Here is a 20296-nt window from a genome sequence, read left to right on the forward strand (position 1 = left end):
GCCTACCAGGGAAAAAAAAACTGATTAAAATCTAGGCAGTTCTAATTTCAACTGCCCGGACACATAGTTGAGACACAAATTTTACCTTTTTTTTTTTTTTTTTTTTTTTTTTTTTCCACCGGAGCTTGTTGACAGAGTTTAGATCACCCAAAAATTGTGTACAAATTGGACTTTCAATATCTGCATGCAGGAATCCCGTTCTGCTTCCAGAAGTGGAAGTGCTCATGGGTCCGGAAAGTCTGCACGGCATACTCCTGCAAGATCTCGATCCAAGGAGGACTCAAGGCGGTCCAGGTCAAAATCTAGATCCAGGTCTGAATCTAGGTGAGTTTACCCTGAAGACAGACATTTCTGTCTTGATTGTTTTAATGGTGGTGGGTGGAACCTAACCAACTGAGCCTGAATTGGGTACCAAAGTGTTAAACAGATTATTTGAATAAAAGCAGTCTCTTGCCATTTTATTTACTGTATGACATGCAAAATAGCCCTGAAAGATGTGAAGACTCTTGCTTTTCTTTCATAGAATCATAGAACAGTAGAGCTGGAAGAGACCATAAAAGCCATCAAGTCCAGCCCTTGCCCTAGGCAGGACGAAACCCATCAAATCAGCCCAGCCAGGGCTTTGTCGAGACGAGACTTAAACACCTCTGGGGGTGGAGACTAGACTGCTTCCCTGGGTAGACTGTTCCAATGCTTCACCACCCTCCTAGTGAAAAAGTTTTTCCAAATGTTCAACCTGGACCTTCCCAACCACAACTTGAGACCGTTGTTCCGTGTTCTGCCATCTGTGACCACTGTGAACAGCCTCTTTCAGTAAGTTGAAGGCTGTTATCAAGTCCCAATGCCAGTTCCCTCAACCTTTCTTCATAGGTCATATGCTCCATCCCCCTAATTATTTTGGTCACCCTCCGCTGGACCCTCTCCAGTGTAGCCACATCCTTCCTATAACTGTGGGGCCCAGAACTGGACACAGTACTCCAGATGCAGCCTCACCAAAGCCAAATAAAGAGGAACAATCACTTCTCTGGATCTACTGGCAGTGCTCTTCTTGATGCGACCTAATATGCCATTAGCCTTCTTGGCTACAATGGCACACTGTTGACTCACGTCCAGCTTCTCATCCACTACAACTCCCAGGTCCTTTTCTGCAGAACTACTACTGAGCCAGTCGGACCCCAGCCTATAACAATGCTTGGGATTCTTCCGGCCCAGGTGCAGGACTCTGCACTTGTCCTTATTGAACCTCATGAAATTTCTTGCAGCCCAGTCTTCCAATTTGTCTAAGTCACTCTGTACCCTAGCCCTACCCTCCAGCGTATCTACCTCTCCCCCCTAGCTTAGTGTCATCTGCAAACTTGCTGAGGGTGCAATCCAGCCCCTTATCCAGGTCATTGATAAATATGTTGAACAGAACAAGACCCAGAACCAAACCTTGGAGCACTCCACGAGAAACCAACCGCCATCCCGACATCGAGCTGTTGATCACTATCCACTGGGCCAGACTTTACTTATGAGCTTTCTATACATCTTACCGTCCATTTATCCAATCAACATTCCTTTAACTTGCTGACAAGAATATTGTGGGAGATCATATCAGAAGCTTTGCTAAAGTCAAGATAAAACACATCCATTGGTGTTCTTTGTGTCCCCCCCCCCCCCCAAAAAAAAAAAATCCACAGAATCAGTTATCTCATCGTAGAAACTAATCAGATTGGTCAGGCATGACTTGCCCTCCATGAATCCATGCTGACTATTCCTGATCACTTTCCCCTCCTCCAAGTGCCTCAAATGACTTCCTTGAGGAGCCCCTCCATGATTTTTCCAGGGACTGATGTAAGACTGACCAGCCTATAGTTCCCTGGATCATCCTTCTTCCCTTTTTTAAAGATGGGCATTACATTGGCCTTTTTCCAGTCATCCAGGCTCTCACTTGATCTCCACGACTTTTCAAAGATGATGGCCATGGGCTCGTCAACAACATACGTCAACTCCCTCAGAACCCTCGGATGAATTAGGTTCGGGCCCATGGATTTGTGTACGTTTAGCTTTTTTAGACAGCTCCTAACCTGTTCTTTCCCCACCAAAGGCTGTCCACCTTCATCCCACAGAGCATCACTTACTGCATTAGTCTGGGAGCTGTCCTTGTTTCAACCTCAAGAATATCAAGTTAGGTTTTCCCTGATGTGTTTTTTTCCTCTTTCTCGCCTGGAGGATCTGCAGCCTTTCTGTGTAGAGGTTCACAGCTTTATTTATGGGATGAAGGTGTTTCCGACTGAACAAAAATGTTTGCTTTCTCACAAACATTGTGCTATTGATAGTTAAACATCAACAAACTATTAAATTGCCTGGGTAAAACTTCTTCACCTCTCAGCATTCACTCTATTGTCTTTTGTGATGTCATTGACTTGGTTCATAACCATAACATCTTCTATAGCATATGACCTCGGTTCTAAAAGATTTAGTTTAGAAAAGGGAACGTTGTGGAAGAGGTGAGTATTGGAAATAGCACACCTTTCAGACTCAACATGTTAAAAAAAGATTTTTGGACAGCAGAATTCCCAATTTGACTTCATGACATGTTTACAGTGTGTCAAGAGTCACATAAAGGTGGCTTATTGTACACTATTCTATAGTTCCCTTTTATGTAGTGGCAAGATTTTAGGAACATCCTTATCAGGGGAAATAAATCAGTAATATAACTTTGCTTAGAATACTATACTGTTCATCCAGCTACAAAAAACAAATAGAAAGGGTTCAGAGAGGCGCAACAAAATGCCCAGGGGCAAGGAAGGATTTCTGTATGAGAAGCTATTTGGACTCTCCAGAAAAGAAGCGAATAAAGGGACATCTTATGTCCGTTTTCTTGGTGTCTGATGCACACCACTGCTGTCTAATGTCTCTCAGAAAGCTATCTCCTGAACTGGCTTTTGGCATGCCATAGTTTGGGCATGTGAACACTGGTTCCAGGCCTTCCGTGTAGAGATCTGATTTGTCTCGTGCTCAGCCTCATTCTTCTGAGGGACAGTTTAGAATGTAGTCGTCTTTGACGCTCCCTGCAATGGGGGATACAGAATCCATGGCTCTCAGAATGAACACCTTTGCTTATTTGGAACCAATGCATGATAGGGGGCATATTTATTGCCAGGTCAGTGACAGATGAAACTGGGTCTGGTGCCAGTGATTTCAGGCGTTTCTCCATCCAAGTAGTAGCCTTCTGACATCGTGGGTTCCTTGCTGCTGCTCTGTTTGTCAACTTAGCCAGAGGCTTTCAACTTCCATTGAGCACAGACTCAAGGGAAGTTTAAGAGGGGCTTTGCTCCACGCAACATGGGCATCAAATCTGCAAGACTCAAGGCAGCATGTGAGCAGATCAGAGGCTTTAATTTCAAAGGCACCTCTAGCTCTTCTAATGAGTGCTGATCCCAGTTACTTCTGACTCCTCTTTCACAGTGCTGATTCCTTCATATTGATAACCCCCTCTTCAGTCTGGACGTTAACTATTGCTTTCTGTAGAGATCTGTTTGGGTCCCTTCTTTGCATCAGGAGAATTTACCAGTCTTATGATTCATAGTCATGGTCCTAGAAGGCCCTTGGTCAGGTAAGGGGTCATATAGTGTAGATATGGAGGCTGTTTCTTCTTCTGGGTCACTTAGACTTTGTTTTCTGGGAATATAGGGAGTGTTATGTCACTTTCTCCAAGTTTTTTCTTCTGCAAGTTTTGTTGGGATGACATAGGTATAGAGGCAGATGGGGACGGGAGAAGAAGGTTCTCCTTTGACTTTCTGAAGGCCAAAGGATGATAAGAATTTACTTTTTTGGTTCATTGTGGGGGAAGTAAAATTCATTAAAGTTCAGTCTCCAACTAATTTACATGACAATCTCATTTTCAAATGAAAAGAAAGTAGTGGTTATTTCAAATGACTCTGCTACTGATGAAACAATCTTCATATTCTGTAGTTCCATCTGTATCTTTGTCGCATCCTAGTGACTTGAGACTTGTTGGTAAAAGTGCTGTCAGAACTGGAGGTCACCTCAGTCCAAGAGAAGATTCCATTGTGGCTTTTTCCGTCTTTTTGTTTTTGTTTTTTTAAATAAAGCATTGAAAGATGGCTCTGACAATGACAGCTTGTTGAACCCTACTTAAACTAAGTCTGCACTTAAAACATCAAAAGGCTGTCACAGTACCAGCACTGAGAGAATTCCCCCAGCGCTCTCTGTAAACCACCTCAATGAAGTGTGTGGCTTCCAATGCTGGGAGGCTGTTCATACTTGCGCTTTACTTGCACTTGAATGATTTTTTTCTTACTCCTGAGAAAGGAAATTGTAGCGCACTAAAGTTGCAGTATAGATGTGGCTTTAGATAGCTGGCATTTTCACATGTTGTCATCAAGAAGTCACATAATTCACAAGGTCCTGCAGCAGGGATTCCACTAAGCTTTTCAGCACCTGATTGCTAGGTGTTCAGCAGATATTAATAATGCTTATGGCTCTTGCGTTTCTGATAGATGCCAGGGATATTAGTTCCTGGGGGGAATAGCTTGTACTCTCCATGTCTGGTGTGACAAGGCATGCCAATATCCATTACAAGTTTGGGATCAGGTACTCCCTTTTCTTGATATAGCCTTCCCCGTGCCCATCAAGACTAACTGACGGTCTGCTCTGTTCCAAAGCGTGCCTGATGTCACAGTTAATTATGACCTGCGTTCTCAAATGACAGTGGAGCAAGTTACCTTGCTTGTTGGCCAGCGTAGGAAATCTTCCTTTTTTAATGTCAATTTTTGTATAGAAATAAAACCCAAGAAGAGGACTAATGCTAGCATTGTCGTCTCAGGGTTAAACTTGAACAAACTTAGCGTCTCCCTCCATTGTCTTTTAGACTGTAGAAGTAATATCTTTCATCTGTCTCCATTCCTCCTTTCCTAGGAGTCTGTAGATGGAAAAATAGAAAATAACATGAAACATATATGAAGTTTAGCTCATTTTCTTTGACATCCACACAATTCAGATTTCACAGGTTGTCCAACAGTCTATACCCCGTTTGCATTTCTTAGTCCCTTCTTCTGCCCTTTCGGATATTTCTTGAGTCACAGAAGGGACAATGCAGAGACTTGTTTGAAGAGAAGTTAACTGTCAACTTAGATTCTTCAGGGATTTATCTGAACTACAGATTTATTTATATGTCACTGAGGATCAGGCAGCTGTTGCAATCTGCATAAATATGGAGATATAGTAAACTTTCATATCTGGCAGACTTAGGACCTGGGGGTTGCCAGATAGTCAAATATTCTGGATAATAGAAATGGATACCAACCAATCCGTAACACCAAAGAAAAACAAGATTTGGTATTAAGAAACAAAAATGCCAAGTACTTTATTTACCCAGAACAGGAGTATTGTACTATATAAACTTCTATTGTGTTTTTGTATTTACTTTCATTGTTTTGTTCTCCTGGAAAACATAACTAACATTTACTTATGGATAAAATGATAGTTATTTGAGAGCTCAGGATGAGAGAATGCCAGATATGAAGAGAGTTTACTGTATCGTGGTCAGCACTGTATTTAGCTAATTGAGCTGCTTAGTTGTGTTCTAGTCAGGCAAAGCTCACTTCATCGTACTATCTTCTCAACTTCCCCTTTTAGTAAGAGTTCTAGAGGGTTTGATGGAATCAATTAAAGCAGATGGGGATCACCCAGATTCTTATGATGTAAGCACGGCTTTTTTAGAACAGTTCCAGAAGCTCAAATACATTGGGGCAGTGTTCCCCAATTTTATTTGGCCACAGAACCCTTTTAAATGCGAAAGAAATATTCAGAATCCCATTCCCAGGGTCTGTCCCCCTCGGGCCGAAAACCCACCGCCCATCTCCAAGCTTTAGCTGCCTCAGCCTCCAAATTTGCCCCCATCCAACAAGCAATCCCTCTCCAATTTCCAGAATTAACTCACCTCTGCTCCAAACTGGCTCCTGGGACTAACTCATATGTGGGGCTGGCTGGGAAACCTATGCCAGGCGGCCACATGTGGCCAGCAGAAGGAAGGCTGGTGTGAAGGTGTTCTGCTAGCAGGGTGAGCCAAACCATCCCCACTGGAGAGGTGTGGCTGCTTGGGCAGTGGGGAAAGTGAGGGGCTGTCTGCAGCTGCCTGCCCTGCCGTTGCTGAAATAATGGAACTAAATTCATTTGGTTTAACAGTCAGATCCGCCCCCGCAACCCTGCCAGCCATTAAACCGCTTAAATTTAGTTCTGCTGCCTCAGCGGTAGCAGGGAAGGGAGCCACAGAGGAGTCAGCTATTGTAATGGAATTTTCTTGCAGAGCCGGAATTTTCACTTTGCAGAACCCCGGGGTTCCTTCCGTGGAACACCATTTAGAACACACTGCATTTAGGAGTGCCTCCCGGAAGCACGGCTGCGCAAAGGGAATACTCAACTGCAGTTAGTGGTCAGAGTAATTGGATGTTCTTATACTCAGTATAAACGTCTAATCTTTTTCAGATCCCACTTAGGTCTTCGTCTTAATGCCTTTTGGCAGGGTGCTGCATGTTGTTATATTGTGTGAAGAGTATTTCCTTTCAGTTTTTATAAAGTAATTGTTTTTCAGCTATGTTATGTATCTTATATATTAAGGATAAATAATAATGCCTCGTGTTTCTTCAGTTTTGTAAATGATATCTCTCATAAGAAAATCTTTCTATGCTTGCAGTCATATTTGTGTCTCATCTCTGGTCTCCTTTTTATTTATATTGTCTTAAGATGATGCCATTTTTACCCTCTCCTTTTTTCAGAACATTTGTTGAACTTTTGCAATTGACTTTGGTGTGAACAGCTTAAAAATAGTTGTTTGGGAAATGCTTGAGATTTTAAAATATAGAATTATATAGAGGCCTGCTGTAGTGATAAATACCATACAGTAAACTAACTCTTAAGAGCTGAGAAACTTGGAAATTTTAAGAACAGGTACAAAATGTAATACAGAAGTATTTTTAAGTTACAAGCTAACTGTAAATAGAAAGTGGGTATTTGAATTCCTCTTGTTGTTGTGAAGTTGCAACATAGGAACCCTCCAGAAGTGACTTAATTCCTTCTCTCCACAGATCTAGATCAAGAAGGAGTTCTCGTAGACACTACACAAGATCACGTTCTCGTTCCCGCTCGCACAGGAGATCCCGGAGCAGGTCTTACAGTCGGGATTATCGACGACGACACAGTCACAGCCATTCCCCCATGTCTACTCGCAGGCGTCATGTTGGAAACAGGGTAAGACTGTTAGGTTTAACACATTGAGATTTTAATTTTAGCTCTTTGTTCTCTCCCTTGAACTAAGGACACAGTAAGAGCAATCTGCTTCCATCTTTTCTCAGATTTGAGAGTATCTTCATAGTGTACAACCATAATAAGTCACAGTAAAACCAGAGCAGTTTGTGCTTTTAACTATAATGACCACATTTTAAACGTTATATTAAGAATTCTTTGAATAATTTGTGGAAGAAAATTTTGTGGTCGTAGATGTTTGTAGGCTTTTGTAAAGTTTCCAATTGCTTACGGCAACTTAAGATACTTCCCATGTTTATGAAGTCTGTAATTGTTGTTGCATTCATGAACATCCCTACCAAGTAACTAAGTGTATGTAACCACTCATGGATATAGGCTTCATTTTGAAATTCCAGTTTCCTAATCAGAAAGACCCTTCCTTGGCCAGAGGGAATGGGGTAAAAACTGTCTTGGTACTATTGTTAAACAAAAACTAGCTTGACTGAAAAATCATGTCCATGCTCAAATTTCTTGAAGTGAATTTCTAAAATGTGGAATAAAGTAAATGGCAAACTGTTCAAATATAGAGGTGCCTGCCAACCAATACATGTCCAAGAGTCAGCACTCTATACGGTTGATAACGTATAGAGAAGCCTCACCATTTGGTTACATTCCAGAGAGCACCACAAATTACAAACGGGGTGTGGGTGTTTGTGACAAACACATCTGCAAAGAACGTTTTATTGCCTGCTGTTTAGCGGACAACAAGCAAGTTCAGCTTAAAAGTCGTAAATTAAGAGTGAAACCTGGAACACTAAGGTTGAAGTTGATTGCATTATCTTTATCGTACAAAACAGTTCATGCTGTGTGGGAATCTTACTGCTCCTCTCAGAGGGTAGGATAGGTTCACAAAGGAACATTTTGATGGGAAGCTGTTTAATCTTGCTCTTTTTCCTTTAAGATTTCCTTGTATGATAGTGTGGCAGCTTCAATGTCCCTTTTATCTTTCAGGCTTTACTTCGAGGGATTGTACTCAGACATTTTGTCAGTGAGGTGTTTGTTGCATCTGAAGAGATCAGCCAGTTTTTCCTGTTTCTTCTTTATCCTCGCTAGTATTTGTCATTAGTGCGGCTAAGTCCTCATCAGTCAACTCCCCTGCCGCATCATGGGCCATTCTGGCAATCCTTGTAATCTCTACGTGGACACAGGGGACATCAGACACATGACTGACAGCTTCCTTCCACAACTTTCTCTAACAAGCATTGATGGTTGATCATTTCACTTCATCAGTCTACTCCTTGATATTAGTGATGCAGTGAGCTGTGTTGTAATCCTTCCAACACTGTCTGAGCTCAGATGTTTCATGAGCTTCCAGTTGCACCCTGTTCAAGAGGCTGGGTGAGGTCATATTAGGTGGCAGGAAGAGCACTTGCCCTTCAGGGTGGGCAAATTGCAGAGTGCTAAGAAGTGGGCTGGGGCAATGTCCAAAGTGAGTAGAACTTTAAAGGGCAGCCCTTTGGGCCATAAGTATTTTTTCTACCTCAGGGACAAAACAGTTGTGGAACCAATCCAACAATATCAGCTGTGACCCAAGCCCTTCTGTTTGACCTGCAGAAATTGACAAACTATTCTTATTCTTTCCCTTTAAATGCACTAGAGTTCAGTGCACATTGCAACAACATAGGTTTGTTTCATCATGCAGTCTCCAGAGGCATGAGTATAGAGCAGGATCAGCCTGTCTTTTGCTGCCTTGTAGCTTGGAGGTATCCTTTCCTCCTTGGAAAGGTATGTTCTTATGGACCTCCTTTTCCAGAACAAGCCAATTTCGTGGGCATTGAAAACTTGTTTGGGGCACGTAACCCTTCTCCGCAGTGATTTGAAGAAGTGAGGGATAAGCCCTTGCTGCCTTATGGTCTGCTGATGCTGCTTCCCATGTCAACTTCATATAATGTAAATGAGGAGATGTTTTTAAACTTGTCAAGCCACCACCTGCTTGCGACAAATGACGCTGCATTGTCTTGATTTCCCCCATCATTGCCTGATACTTGCACAAAATGCTTCCAGGAGCTCAAAGCTTTTTCTCAAGTCACGGCACCATTTACAGGTGCTTGTCTCTGTGCCATATCCTCAATTCAAATGCATAATGCTTTTTCCATTTCAGTTACAGAACCATGACTCACATAACACTGTTGCACAAGTTGGAGCCCTTGCAGCAATGCTGTTCCTTATGTTTTGCTCCTTTTTAGTATAATGCACAGTATGCTCATTAATGCCATACAGTCTAGCTACTGAGGCCGCAGTGGGACCATTTGCCAGCTTGTTTAGTAATTTGACTTTCTGGCTTAATGTCATCACCTTTTCTTCCTCCTTAATCTGTTAACCGCTGTCTGCATCACTCTCTTCTTTTTTGGTTCTGTAATTTAAGGCTGGGTGTTCCGTTAGTTGCCTTAATGTGGTTTAGGGGGCTCTGAGAGGATGAGCAGGCTGAATTCTGTACTTGAGTCTGTGCCAGACAGCAAACCACGAATTCATGGATGGCGAGGCCTTCCTATATTTTGCATTTTATTTACAGAAATGGGTACTGTTTGACAGTTGTGATTCCGCTGTAAAGTTGATATGGGTATTGTGTGCCCGTTTTTAATGAGAAATGCAAAACATTCTTTTGTGAAAGCTAGGTCTGATGACTTGTTTCTAACACAGATGTGGGCAAGTAAAACTCTCAGATAGCAGTACATTTGTTTCCGTCTTGAAGTCATGCCAAATCAACTCACAATAGTGCAGTCCATTGCTTTGCTAAAAGTTTGAAAGCAAACATTTTTTGAATTCTTGTAGGCAAATCCTGACCCAAACTGTTGTCTCGGTGTCTTTGGATTGAGTCTGTACACCACAGAAAGGGACCTGAGAGAAGTGTTCTCCAAGTATGGCCCAATTGCTGATGTTTCCATTGTGTATGACCAGCAGTCTCGGCGTTCAAGGGGTTTTGCGTTTGTGTATTTTGAAAACGTTGATGATGCAAAGGAGGTAAGCTGGATTGTATAACACTTGGAAAATGTGAAATGTTGGAAACTTATTCCTGTATGACTATTACATGGCCCTGTAAAATGTGACTCTTAAACCCTTGAGACAGTGTAGCAAAGATATGAATGTTTGATACTGCTATAATGAAAATAAGCACCTGGACAAGAGCAAGAATAGCAGTCTGAACTGTTTTGACAATATGATTAAAAGAAGAGTTTCTGAAAGCAATGATTTAGTGCTAATGCTTTCAAATGCCATAAGTTAAAATTTCAGCAAGAGCTGATTTGACCAATCTGTGCCAGCTGGTTCTTTCCCCTTGTTTGTGTTTGACCAAAGGTGATTTTTTCCTGCTGATTGTTGCTGCATTTCACTTGTGCTATATGAATATGATCTGTAAATTGCTTTGAGAATCTCTGGGGTGAAAGATACGATGTCTGATACAATTGTGTTAGTATTTTTAAATCAATGAATGGAGGATTTTAATATGTAATGAGGCTTACAACGTAACTAATTTTGAATCTGAAGTGGATGAGGTATTCAGCTCTCAAAGATTTTGCCATAGGTTGCATTTGATTATTGGATGTAGGTCTTGACAAAGGTGTAAGTGTATGATAGTGTTACAACAATAGTTTAAAAGATTTGTATGGTTTTAAGTGTTTAATATTAGAGTAATCAATCGTATGTGCCCAAAGCCACAATCATATTAGACTTAAAATACATGTTGGAAGAAAAATGTCAATCAAAAATGACTGCCTTTTCAGAGCAGTTAGAGACTAAAACCTGACCATGGCATTTAGACTATTACTGTTGCTTTCCCACAGCTAGAGGTGAAAAGAACTTACATGTATCCCCAAAGGTTAACTCCTTACCATATAAGAGCTATATATTGTTTTGAGGAATTGTTAGATCCTGTCCCTTGCCAGTATCTCAGCACAGAATACGGAATGACTTACGATTTAAACAAAAATTAGGTAGATCCCCAGTTGTACTAGTTACCCTCCTGACTAGGCACTCAATTTAACGGGTTTATATTTGTGCTGTAATTATAACCAAAATGATAAGCAATTGAACCGTATTAAAAGGTGAAAGGGATAGACCAGAAAATTTACTACCAATGCAGATTCAAGTCAATTAGACTGTGAGCAGACACAAGGATGGTATGCACTGAGTACACAGAATACAAGGGAGACTACATGGCTTGGCATCTTAAGTAATCAGTAGTGGCTTGCAATCACTTGGCTTAAAAAAGAGACTTCTTTACACACATCCAAGAAATACAGTAAGAATGTGCAAACAACTTCTTGCTAACTCAGATGAACCAGAGGAATATGTTTGTACTAAGTGAAACAGATGTGCCCTGCACATTGATTATAACAATCACAATTGGTGAATGGGCGCATTGTGAACTTTGTGCAGATGAAACATGTATAGATTAATTAACGTTTCAGAAAATGGGAAGGCCACCTATCAAGCCTCCAAACAAGCAGCAAAGCTAGCATTAAAAAAAGACAAGAAACATGACTGGATGAGTAGCACAACTTTTTTGTTACGGTACCGGAAAGAGAGCATGATCTCATGGACATGAAACAAAAGGAAGACAAAGTGAACACACCATTCTGAAAGGATTCAGAGGTCTTGTACATCACTTACAGTGCCATTTTCAAGTTCTAGTTAATGTGGAAAACCCTTTACATGCTGCATTGTCATGTAAAGCAATAACTATGGATGTAGATGACTTGAGGTTTGCCTGCAGCTCACCTGGAAGAGTACCAAGTACAGATGACATGATGGTGGAAACAATCAAAACCTTGAGAAAGGGGCTGGTGTGTACTGGCTCACGTGAATCCTGCACTGTTTGGAAGGAGAACATGATTCCCAGAGAGTGGAGAGAATCCATAGTGGCATTGATATACAAAGAAAAAACATGACCTAAGCTGCTCAAAATTTGAGGAATCAAGTTTGAAGCAAGGCTTAAAACAGAATTATAGCTGCATTCTCTGAATAGTGGAGCCCATTTAAAGAAAGAAGCAGTTGGGCTTTAGAAAAGAAAAATGGACAGTGGTGAGTTCATTGGCAACCAGTAGGTAACGAAGTTTGAGGGAAATATCTACCATGGTTGGCTGGTTGGGCTTGTCTGGATTTTTTTTTTTTTTTTTTTTTTTTTGGAGACTGCATTTGGCGAGGTGCCTAGGTGACTGCTGGTTTCTCTCTTATGCTTTGAGGTGCTAGAGCAGAGGTCTCAAACACACATCGCGCAGGCCATCTACCCATGGTAATCCCTGAGGCTGTATCCTTTTGGGGGAAAGGAGCTAGTGACTGGAATGGGTGGGACTGAGATGGGTGGGGCATGGGTACGGACACCCCCACCCCAGGATACAGGGATTTTGGGGCCAGATTGTGAAAATGCTTGGGCTGTGGATGGCTTGTGGGCTGAGAATTTACTGCCGCTGTACTAGAGAATCTTGCCCAGGTGTTGATGGATTTGTATCCAAATTCCGTGACAAAACAGTGTTTCAAGGATGGTTTCAGGATGAAGGTTGGACTTCACCAGGGATCAGTGCTTAGTTCATTATTATTCATACCACCTTCCATTTGGATTTCTTACCCAAGAAATAAATCACAATTATGAAGTTGCCCTATGCAATTTAAACTGTACTGATGGTTGTCAGTGGTGAGGAAGCTTTCGTCCAGGCAGTTAATGCCTGCAGTAGGGAACTAGCAAACTGTAGTGTCAGCATGAGAGAAGAAAATAGTCTTGTGGATGACTTGCTGAGAACAGATGAATATCAGAGTTGAGGGATGGCACCTGAATCAGGTATCTTTGTTTGCCTTGGGGGCCCATTAGTGACAAATGGAGAAATTAAAGAACCATAGCCAGACAGCTGAACATGGAGGGGAAATCTGGTCCAGGGTAGGAGGAATAACTTGGTGTCCAGATTACATGTGGTGCAGCGATTGAAAACCATGGTGAGACAATCTCTTCTCAGTGGACCAGTCATGGGTAACCAAAGAGGCATTTGAGAAGACTTGAAGACATCGAAACGGTGATGTTTGAGAGAAGACGTTGCTGGACCATATGCGGAATGATGTCATTAGAAGTGAGACCAAGGTTTGCAGCATCAGAAGGAATCTACAAGAGGAGAAACTGAGATGGTATTGACATGCACAAGGATGGATGATGGGAATCCTAGTAGGCAAACAGAGACTAGAGTTTGCAGCCAGAGAACGAGAGGACAGCCAAGTAAATATGGTGGATAAACTATAATGGAGGATGAAGTCTGTATAGAGCAAGTGCTGGACTGGCAAGTTTAGAAAAGATTGATCAACCCAACCCCAGCTAGATGGAGGAAAAAAAGTACAGCTAACACACATTTCTATCTACCTTATTGGGCTAAAGTTAATCTATTTGCAGTTAACGTTCTCCAAATCGTTGTTTCACTCTGTATAGGCTAAAGAGCGTGCCAATGGAATGGAACTTGATGGAAGAAGAATCCGTGTAGATTTCTCTATAACAAAAAGGCCTCACACTCCTACACCTGGAATCTACATGGGGAGGCCAACGTAGTAAGTTATTTCAGAAATTGAATAGCACAAGTGGCATAATGAAAATGCACATTTAGTTTACCAAGTAAAGTCTTGGTTTTATGCTGTTAAATGAGCTGTGTTCATTCGCTTTCTGGTAAGAACTCTGCATCCACACAAAATCTGATGCCTCTTTTTGTACTTTAACAAAAAGTCCCAGCCTTTCAAAAGTGCACGTGCAACTCGTGACATATGGGCACAAAATAGTGGTGCACCTTGATTTGTGTGCATGCACCAAACGTTGTTTAAAATTGTTCCTGTGAAAATGGGGACTAATTATCAAACAGCATTGTCTGGGGGCGTGGAATTGCAGTTGAGCTAAAAAACCTTTTTTCAGATAAAGCAGCCTTTAGAATGTCAAATGGTAGCACTTAGGGTTAGCAAGGTAACTGCCACTCGGTTTAAGACGATTACTCATCTAGTTATGACTAATGAAAAAAAGTCCATATTTTTTTGTTAATTGTGGATAGCCCTGAAGGTGGTATGCTTTCTCCAACTTTTGAAGTCAAGATCCATTTCTGCATTATATTTCACTGACTTCTAACTTTGTGTTTATATAACCATAAGTAGAAATGAAAGTGTGTAATTCTCTTCAGCACTTTTTATTCCATTTCCCTTAATTTAAGTTCTTAACTAACTTCTGAGTTGCAGCTATGAGTCTGGCAAATCTGTTGGCATCGTTGTTTGTTTTCCCTGGGAAATGAAAGCACAAAAACCAAGAGGGCATGAGTAGTTGGAAGCCAGTAGTAGGAGGGGCCATACCCAGAAATGTTAATCTATAGCTCTAAATCTGAGCTTGCTCCTACAGCGCTTGTATTAAGACATTGGTTTTATATGAGGGATGGCCAGCTGTGAGTTTGTTGCATGAGTGGCCCTCCTTCACCTCAGTTTGACACAGCAGCCCACTGGCATTCCACCAACATCCCTGCAGTGTGTGCCTGTGCTTCACCACCTGTCACCTTGCCTCTTGTGCATGTGGGACCCCATACTTACCTGCTCCTCCTCACCACTATGAAACTGTTGTGGGGGCAGGTAAGGAAATGAGGGCCTTTGGGGTGCGGGGGTGGGGTTCACAGGCTGTGGCCCACAGGCTGCAAGTTGCCCACCATGGTTTTAAACCCTCAAGGACACATGAGAAATAAGATCTCATGTTAAGAAAACTTACAGAAAAATTGTCACTTGACATTTTTTTTGAAAAGTCTCTTTAATACCTGCGTAATTGAAACAGTGTTCATATGTTTTAAGTCAGTCCTGGACTCAGTGAAGAAAAACCCTTCCAACAGGTACATTGTTTTTCCTGAAAGTTAGCTCTAGGTAAAAGTTGTCGTAGAAAAGAATTGATCCTGCAACCATTTCAGCTTTCTATTCACGTTCAGTTAAATCCAGTTTAAGTTTCTTTAAAGATTCTTACAACACTGTTAGCTCAGCAAATCTTGCCCATAATGCTGTATTTTGTGTTTTTTGTAACCTTGTTTCATTGTTTATGCAGTGGCAGCTCCCGACGAAGAGATTACTATGACAGAGGTTATGACAGAGGGTATGATGATCGTGACTATTACAGCAGATCTTATAGGTGAGCCAGTACTAAAAAATGCCAAACTATGTGCAGATCATTTTGACTTAGCGTTTCTCTTGAAACTCCTGGTTTTGGAAGCAAAGTTTTTTGTTTGTCTTCATTAAATGATATGATTGTACCTTTTTGAAGCTCGTTTGAAGTCAGTGTTCTACATCCAGGCTCTGGTTTTGAAATCTTTGGTCCTTACTGCAAATAATCTTTGACTGCCATCTGGCTGTACAGCAAAAATTCATGTCGTGGACAAATCAGAATTGCAGTTTGAGTGAGCTAATTTCAATGTAAATAGTCCCCAGAACTAAAATTTGTATACATATAATATGTAGTAACTTAATAGCATCTGTGCTGTGAATTTCAGCTTTACATGTAAGTACACACCTTCTGTACACTGTCCTCGTACATCCCACCCAGTCTCTTCCCCTTTGTCACCCCCCCACCCCCCTCAAAAAAAAAAATATCCCAGAGGCAGCAGTGCTGGAACTACTGATATGGACCTCTATCTCTTGTATTTGTATTTTCCTATCAGGTAGTTGAGCCATAGTCTGGGGAAGCTTTGTGAACAAGGTGGTAAAAGTAGCCATGAACAAATTCTAGTTATTGTATGTGGAATGTAATGGTGGAAGGTTATTTTGAAAATTTCAGTGTAGAGACTGTTCTAAATTAAACCATTTGTAGAACACCTGTCCAATGTCACATAGCCTTTGTATATAACAGATGACATATCTGTCAGCTAACTCCTTGGCACCCATAGTTGAATTTTCCTGTGGTAAAATTTGTAATGAACAACAGTTGCTTCAGAATCCAGCAGCACAGAACTAACTGTAGCAAGTAAGATAAAATAAATTCATAGAGACGGTGAAACCTTAGGCACACAGTTTCATTGAATTGTAGATAAAACTCTGTAGACTTCAAGCATAGCGTAGAACTTTTAAATTCTGTAGTACAGATACAAGGGCAGAGGGCAAGTGCTAAAACACAACTGCTAACAAGGCTTAATAGCGGTCTTATTTTGCAGAGGATTTAAGTCTGATAAACCTAGCAGGGTTGTACTTAACATGACTAAATGTTTATTTATAGTTAAGAAATGTTGTGGTATATAAAACGTGAATGTAGCCAACTTGTGGGGGGTGGTCGTTATGAAAAGTGTCATTTGTTGCATCTATATCTTCAGATTGTTTGCTGAACAAACTTGGAGCATGACGCAGATCTGAAACAAAATTTAAATGTTGTTAAACTAATACCTAGGAGTTCATTTTTTTTATTTGCATTTTAATGACTTCCTGTTGTCAGACCTGAGGGTGATGTGTGCAGTTCATAGTAAGACTTTAAATCTGGGCCTGTCTTTTACTCTTTAGCCTGGTCACATTTCCCTTTTGAGCCTCTGTTTCTCTTAGTCCTTTTTCCTGTCACTCCTTCTAGGACAGTCTTACTTTGTTTCATTATGTAATTTGTTTTATTAAATACAGGCTTGATAGAATCTCGCCAACTACCTGAAACTGCTCCTGCAGAATTCTTCAGGGTGACTTTGCTCCTGACCACACTGGGAATGTGAAACTAACAACTTTCAGTCTTGACAGTGCCCATACCAGTGTTGAGAATATAGTAGAGGCATGGCCCTGAGCATAGGCAAAAGGAGTGACATCCCAAAGAGAACAGATTAAAACAGGGAAAATGGCTTAGCTACAAGTGGAATGATGTGCATAACAGACTGGATCAGTTGCTTAGTGGGACCACTGTTATTTGCTGTCTTCCCCATGACTCTTGTGTACAGGGGCCCCACACTTATCTGCTCCTCCCCTGGTCTCCCAGAACTTTCAGAGCAGTGTGAATCACCTGATTCGGGCTCCATCCCGATTCCTCCAGCTCCCTGCCAGAGCTGGAACTCCACAAACAGCTGATTCTTGGCATTCCAGTTCTGAGAGGAATGAGGGGGGTGGAGTGCAAATCAAGCCATTCACATAGCTCCAAAAATGCTGGGAGGGAAGGGAGAGTCTTACGAAGTACGGGGGTCTGATGCCTCCATGTGCAAGAGGTACATGGAGCAGCTGGGGATCTGAAGGCTCTGGATGGTCCCCAAACATTTTACAATGGGTGGGGGCGGTCCTTGGATTGATGTAATTTGAGAACCACTGCTGTAGGATAATACCTGGGCCCTCTGTGCCACAGAGTCCCTCATGGTTTTGTGTCTTACCACAAATACCTGTCTTTATTTTGCTGCTGGGAAGTTTCCTATTCTCCAAAGTTAGAGCCCTGCAAATCTCCGCATATCTGGATATCTCTTGCAGATGGGGGTACTTTAAAAAAAGGCTCTGCATAGAACTGCTTGTTCTGCTCTGCTTTGCCTCGTGCTTACCCAGGAGCAGGATGGAGGTACTCCTGTGGAGGAGCACAATAAAGACAGGGTGCCTGGCAAGGCAGCATGGACAGGCACCATGCCCCAACTGCATTACTGTGCAGACAAACACCCTTGTGACACCCACAAAAAACCTGTCAGTGGGAGATTTTTCTGCAGGTGGGGGCGGCATGTAAAGCCCCTGACCCCCCAGGCTCATAGCTGTTCACAGACAAAGAAGGCTCCATGGCCAGCTGCTCTGTGCAGTGTGGGGGAATGGGGCAGTCAGGGAGCCTGGCTGAGGCTCCTGCTGGTCTCATTTTTTCCAGCCCTTATATAATCAAAGGCATTCCATCATAAGTGATGCTGTGAGGCTATTAAAAATTAATCGATATTCATAAGTTACACACCATTCCCTGAATACATTTGCTTTTGCACCCGCTATTTTCTCCTCCCCTTTGCCTGTTCAATAGCCTTATGTTATAGAATTGTCAGGCCTTTGGTAAGGAAATGCGCAATGAGCATAGATGAATTCCGCTCATGTAACTCCTAGCAAACTGTGGCTCAAGTCTCTTCACCTCTCCTAAGTTAAGTGAAAAATTATCAGGTCACTTTTTGATTCTACCTTGTTCCACAGCATATTGCAGGTTATAACATTGGAAGCTGAAGCTAAGTCCCAATCTTAACTTCCTGTGTCTGGCTGTTGTTTTTAAGAACGTACCAGTTGTCATTACAACTAAAATGCCTTTTTTCTTTGACACTGAAGAATAGGACTAAATGGAGCAAACACCAACCTAAAGACAGTCCCCTGTCCCCAAGGAAATGTAGTCTCACCTCCTCAGATCTTGGGAGGAAGAGTTTTGCCGCAAATTGAGTAATATAAATAACGCTTCATGCAAGCAGGGCACTAGCTGCATACACTGGTGCTGTGCTGAGAGATCATATTTGTATAAAATTCCATTCCATCTTTAGAAAAGATCAAGAATTCGTAATTAGAAATACTCAATATTTAGATTCCTTTCCTCCATCTCTTCCTGGAAGTTAATTGCCTTTGAGAAGTAGTGTAAAGTAAAGGTATTTGAATGTTGTCTTCTCCCAACCGTATCCTGCAATCCAAATTGCAAAATGGCTGGCCTTCTCCGATATAGACCAGTCCAGTGGCTTATCTGTAATCTTCATCTTCATTCAGGGGAGGAGTTGTCCACATCACTGTAGTGATGAGTCCAAGTTCCCAACTGTGACTCTTTGGCACCTGCTCAGCCTTTGACACTTCCATGCACGCTGTTTTGTTTCCATTGCACCCAAAGGATCATTGGAAAGGGCAGAGTTTATGGCCTCACTGAGACTGCAGTGATGTGCAGTAACAGAGAGAGGAGAAGAACTGAGTTAAACTACCCATATAACTTCATATGGGGGGCCCATCAATATGACATGCTAAAGTAATCATACCCATCTATTTCTGATACAGGAGTCCCTAATGCTTCTGCCTGGAGAATAGGAAATTGTAAAGTACAGTTGTGTCAAACTGGACCATGAGACTTGCTTAACTTCCCAACAGTTTGGCTACGGCCGTATTACATTCCCCTTTTGCAGGAGGAATGCAAATGAGGGAGAAGGAAAATGCAAATGAGGCACTGATTTATAAGTCACGTGCTTCATTTGCATAATCTTCGTGATCGCATGTCTGGAAGAGACTTTTCCGAAAACAAAAACAGCCGTGTTGATTGGGTTCCTTCAGTTAAAAACTCTATTTTGAAAAAACCCTGGTTCCTCTTTTTTCCCTCAGGAATAGGTTTCTTTTAAAAATGGGTGTTTTCTGAAGGAACCCCATCTACCCAGCTCTTTTTGCTTCGGAAAAGTCTGTTCCGGAAATGGAATTGCGAGATTGTGCAAATGAAGGGTGAAATTTGTAAATCAGCACTTGGTTTGCATTATCAATCTCCCTCATTTGCATTCCTCCTCCAAAAGATGAATGCGGTGTAGCCATAGCCTTTGTGATGTAAGCTGGGTGTAGTACACAAAACGAGCTGGTATAACAGGAAGCTCACGCTTAACACAAAACATAAACTTTTTAGGTATTTTCTTGTCTTTCCTATGTGATCCAACTATAGATTTGTACTAGATTTAACCCTTTGTTGTCCTTGTTTTATACCTTTGAAAATAAAGTGCAAAAAAGATTATTTTGCTTCTGTCTTCACAGAGGAGGAGGTGGAGGAGGAGGAGGGTGGAGAGCTGCCCAAGACAGGGATCAGATCTACAGGTATGCTAGGAGAGGAATTAATATCCAGAGAACAGTAGAAATGTTCATGAAACAGCTTGTCCAAAAATATTCAACCATCTGAGGCCTAATGTACAGTTAAAAGAAAATGGGATACACAAATTGGCAAGCAAATAGAACCCTTCAAGCCACAGATCTCATTAAAACAAAAGTTCACCTGATTAAAATGGAATAGATTGGTGATCATATAGGCTGGATGATGGAGCTTTATATAAGGAAAGTTGACAATCTGTGCCAAAGAGTTAGAAGTAACCAAAAAATTCAT

General features: G+C 41.7%; 1 protein-coding gene across 3 annotated transcripts in view; it reads left to right on the top strand.

The window, feature by feature from the left end:
* TRA2B (transformer 2 beta homolog) overlaps nt 1-20296 on the top strand; it is a 34991-nt gene that overhangs the window by 11823 nt on the left and 2872 nt on the right. The window contains exons 2-7 of one of the 3 annotated variants that reach the window (XM_075003701.1): nt 191-324; nt 7092-7254; nt 10081-10269; nt 13715-13830; nt 15338-15421; nt 19954-20013. In XM_075003701.1, coding sequence (XP_074859802.1) covers nt 191-324; nt 7092-7254; nt 10081-10269; nt 13715-13830; nt 15338-15421; nt 19954-20013 — 746 coding nt within the window. Of the gene's footprint in view, nt 1-124; nt 325-7091; nt 7255-10080; nt 10270-13714; nt 13831-15337; nt 15422-19953; nt 20014-20296 lie in introns of all 3 variants that reach the window. The other 2 variants (XM_075003702.1, XM_075003703.1) reach the window with 2 other exon arrangements.

Source organism: Carettochelys insculpta, chromosome 10 (genome assembly GCF_033958435.1).
Source record: "Carettochelys insculpta isolate YL-2023 chromosome 10, ASM3395843v1, whole genome shotgun sequence".
Taxonomy (NCBI): Eukaryota; Metazoa; Chordata; order Testudines; family Carettochelyidae; genus Carettochelys; species Carettochelys insculpta.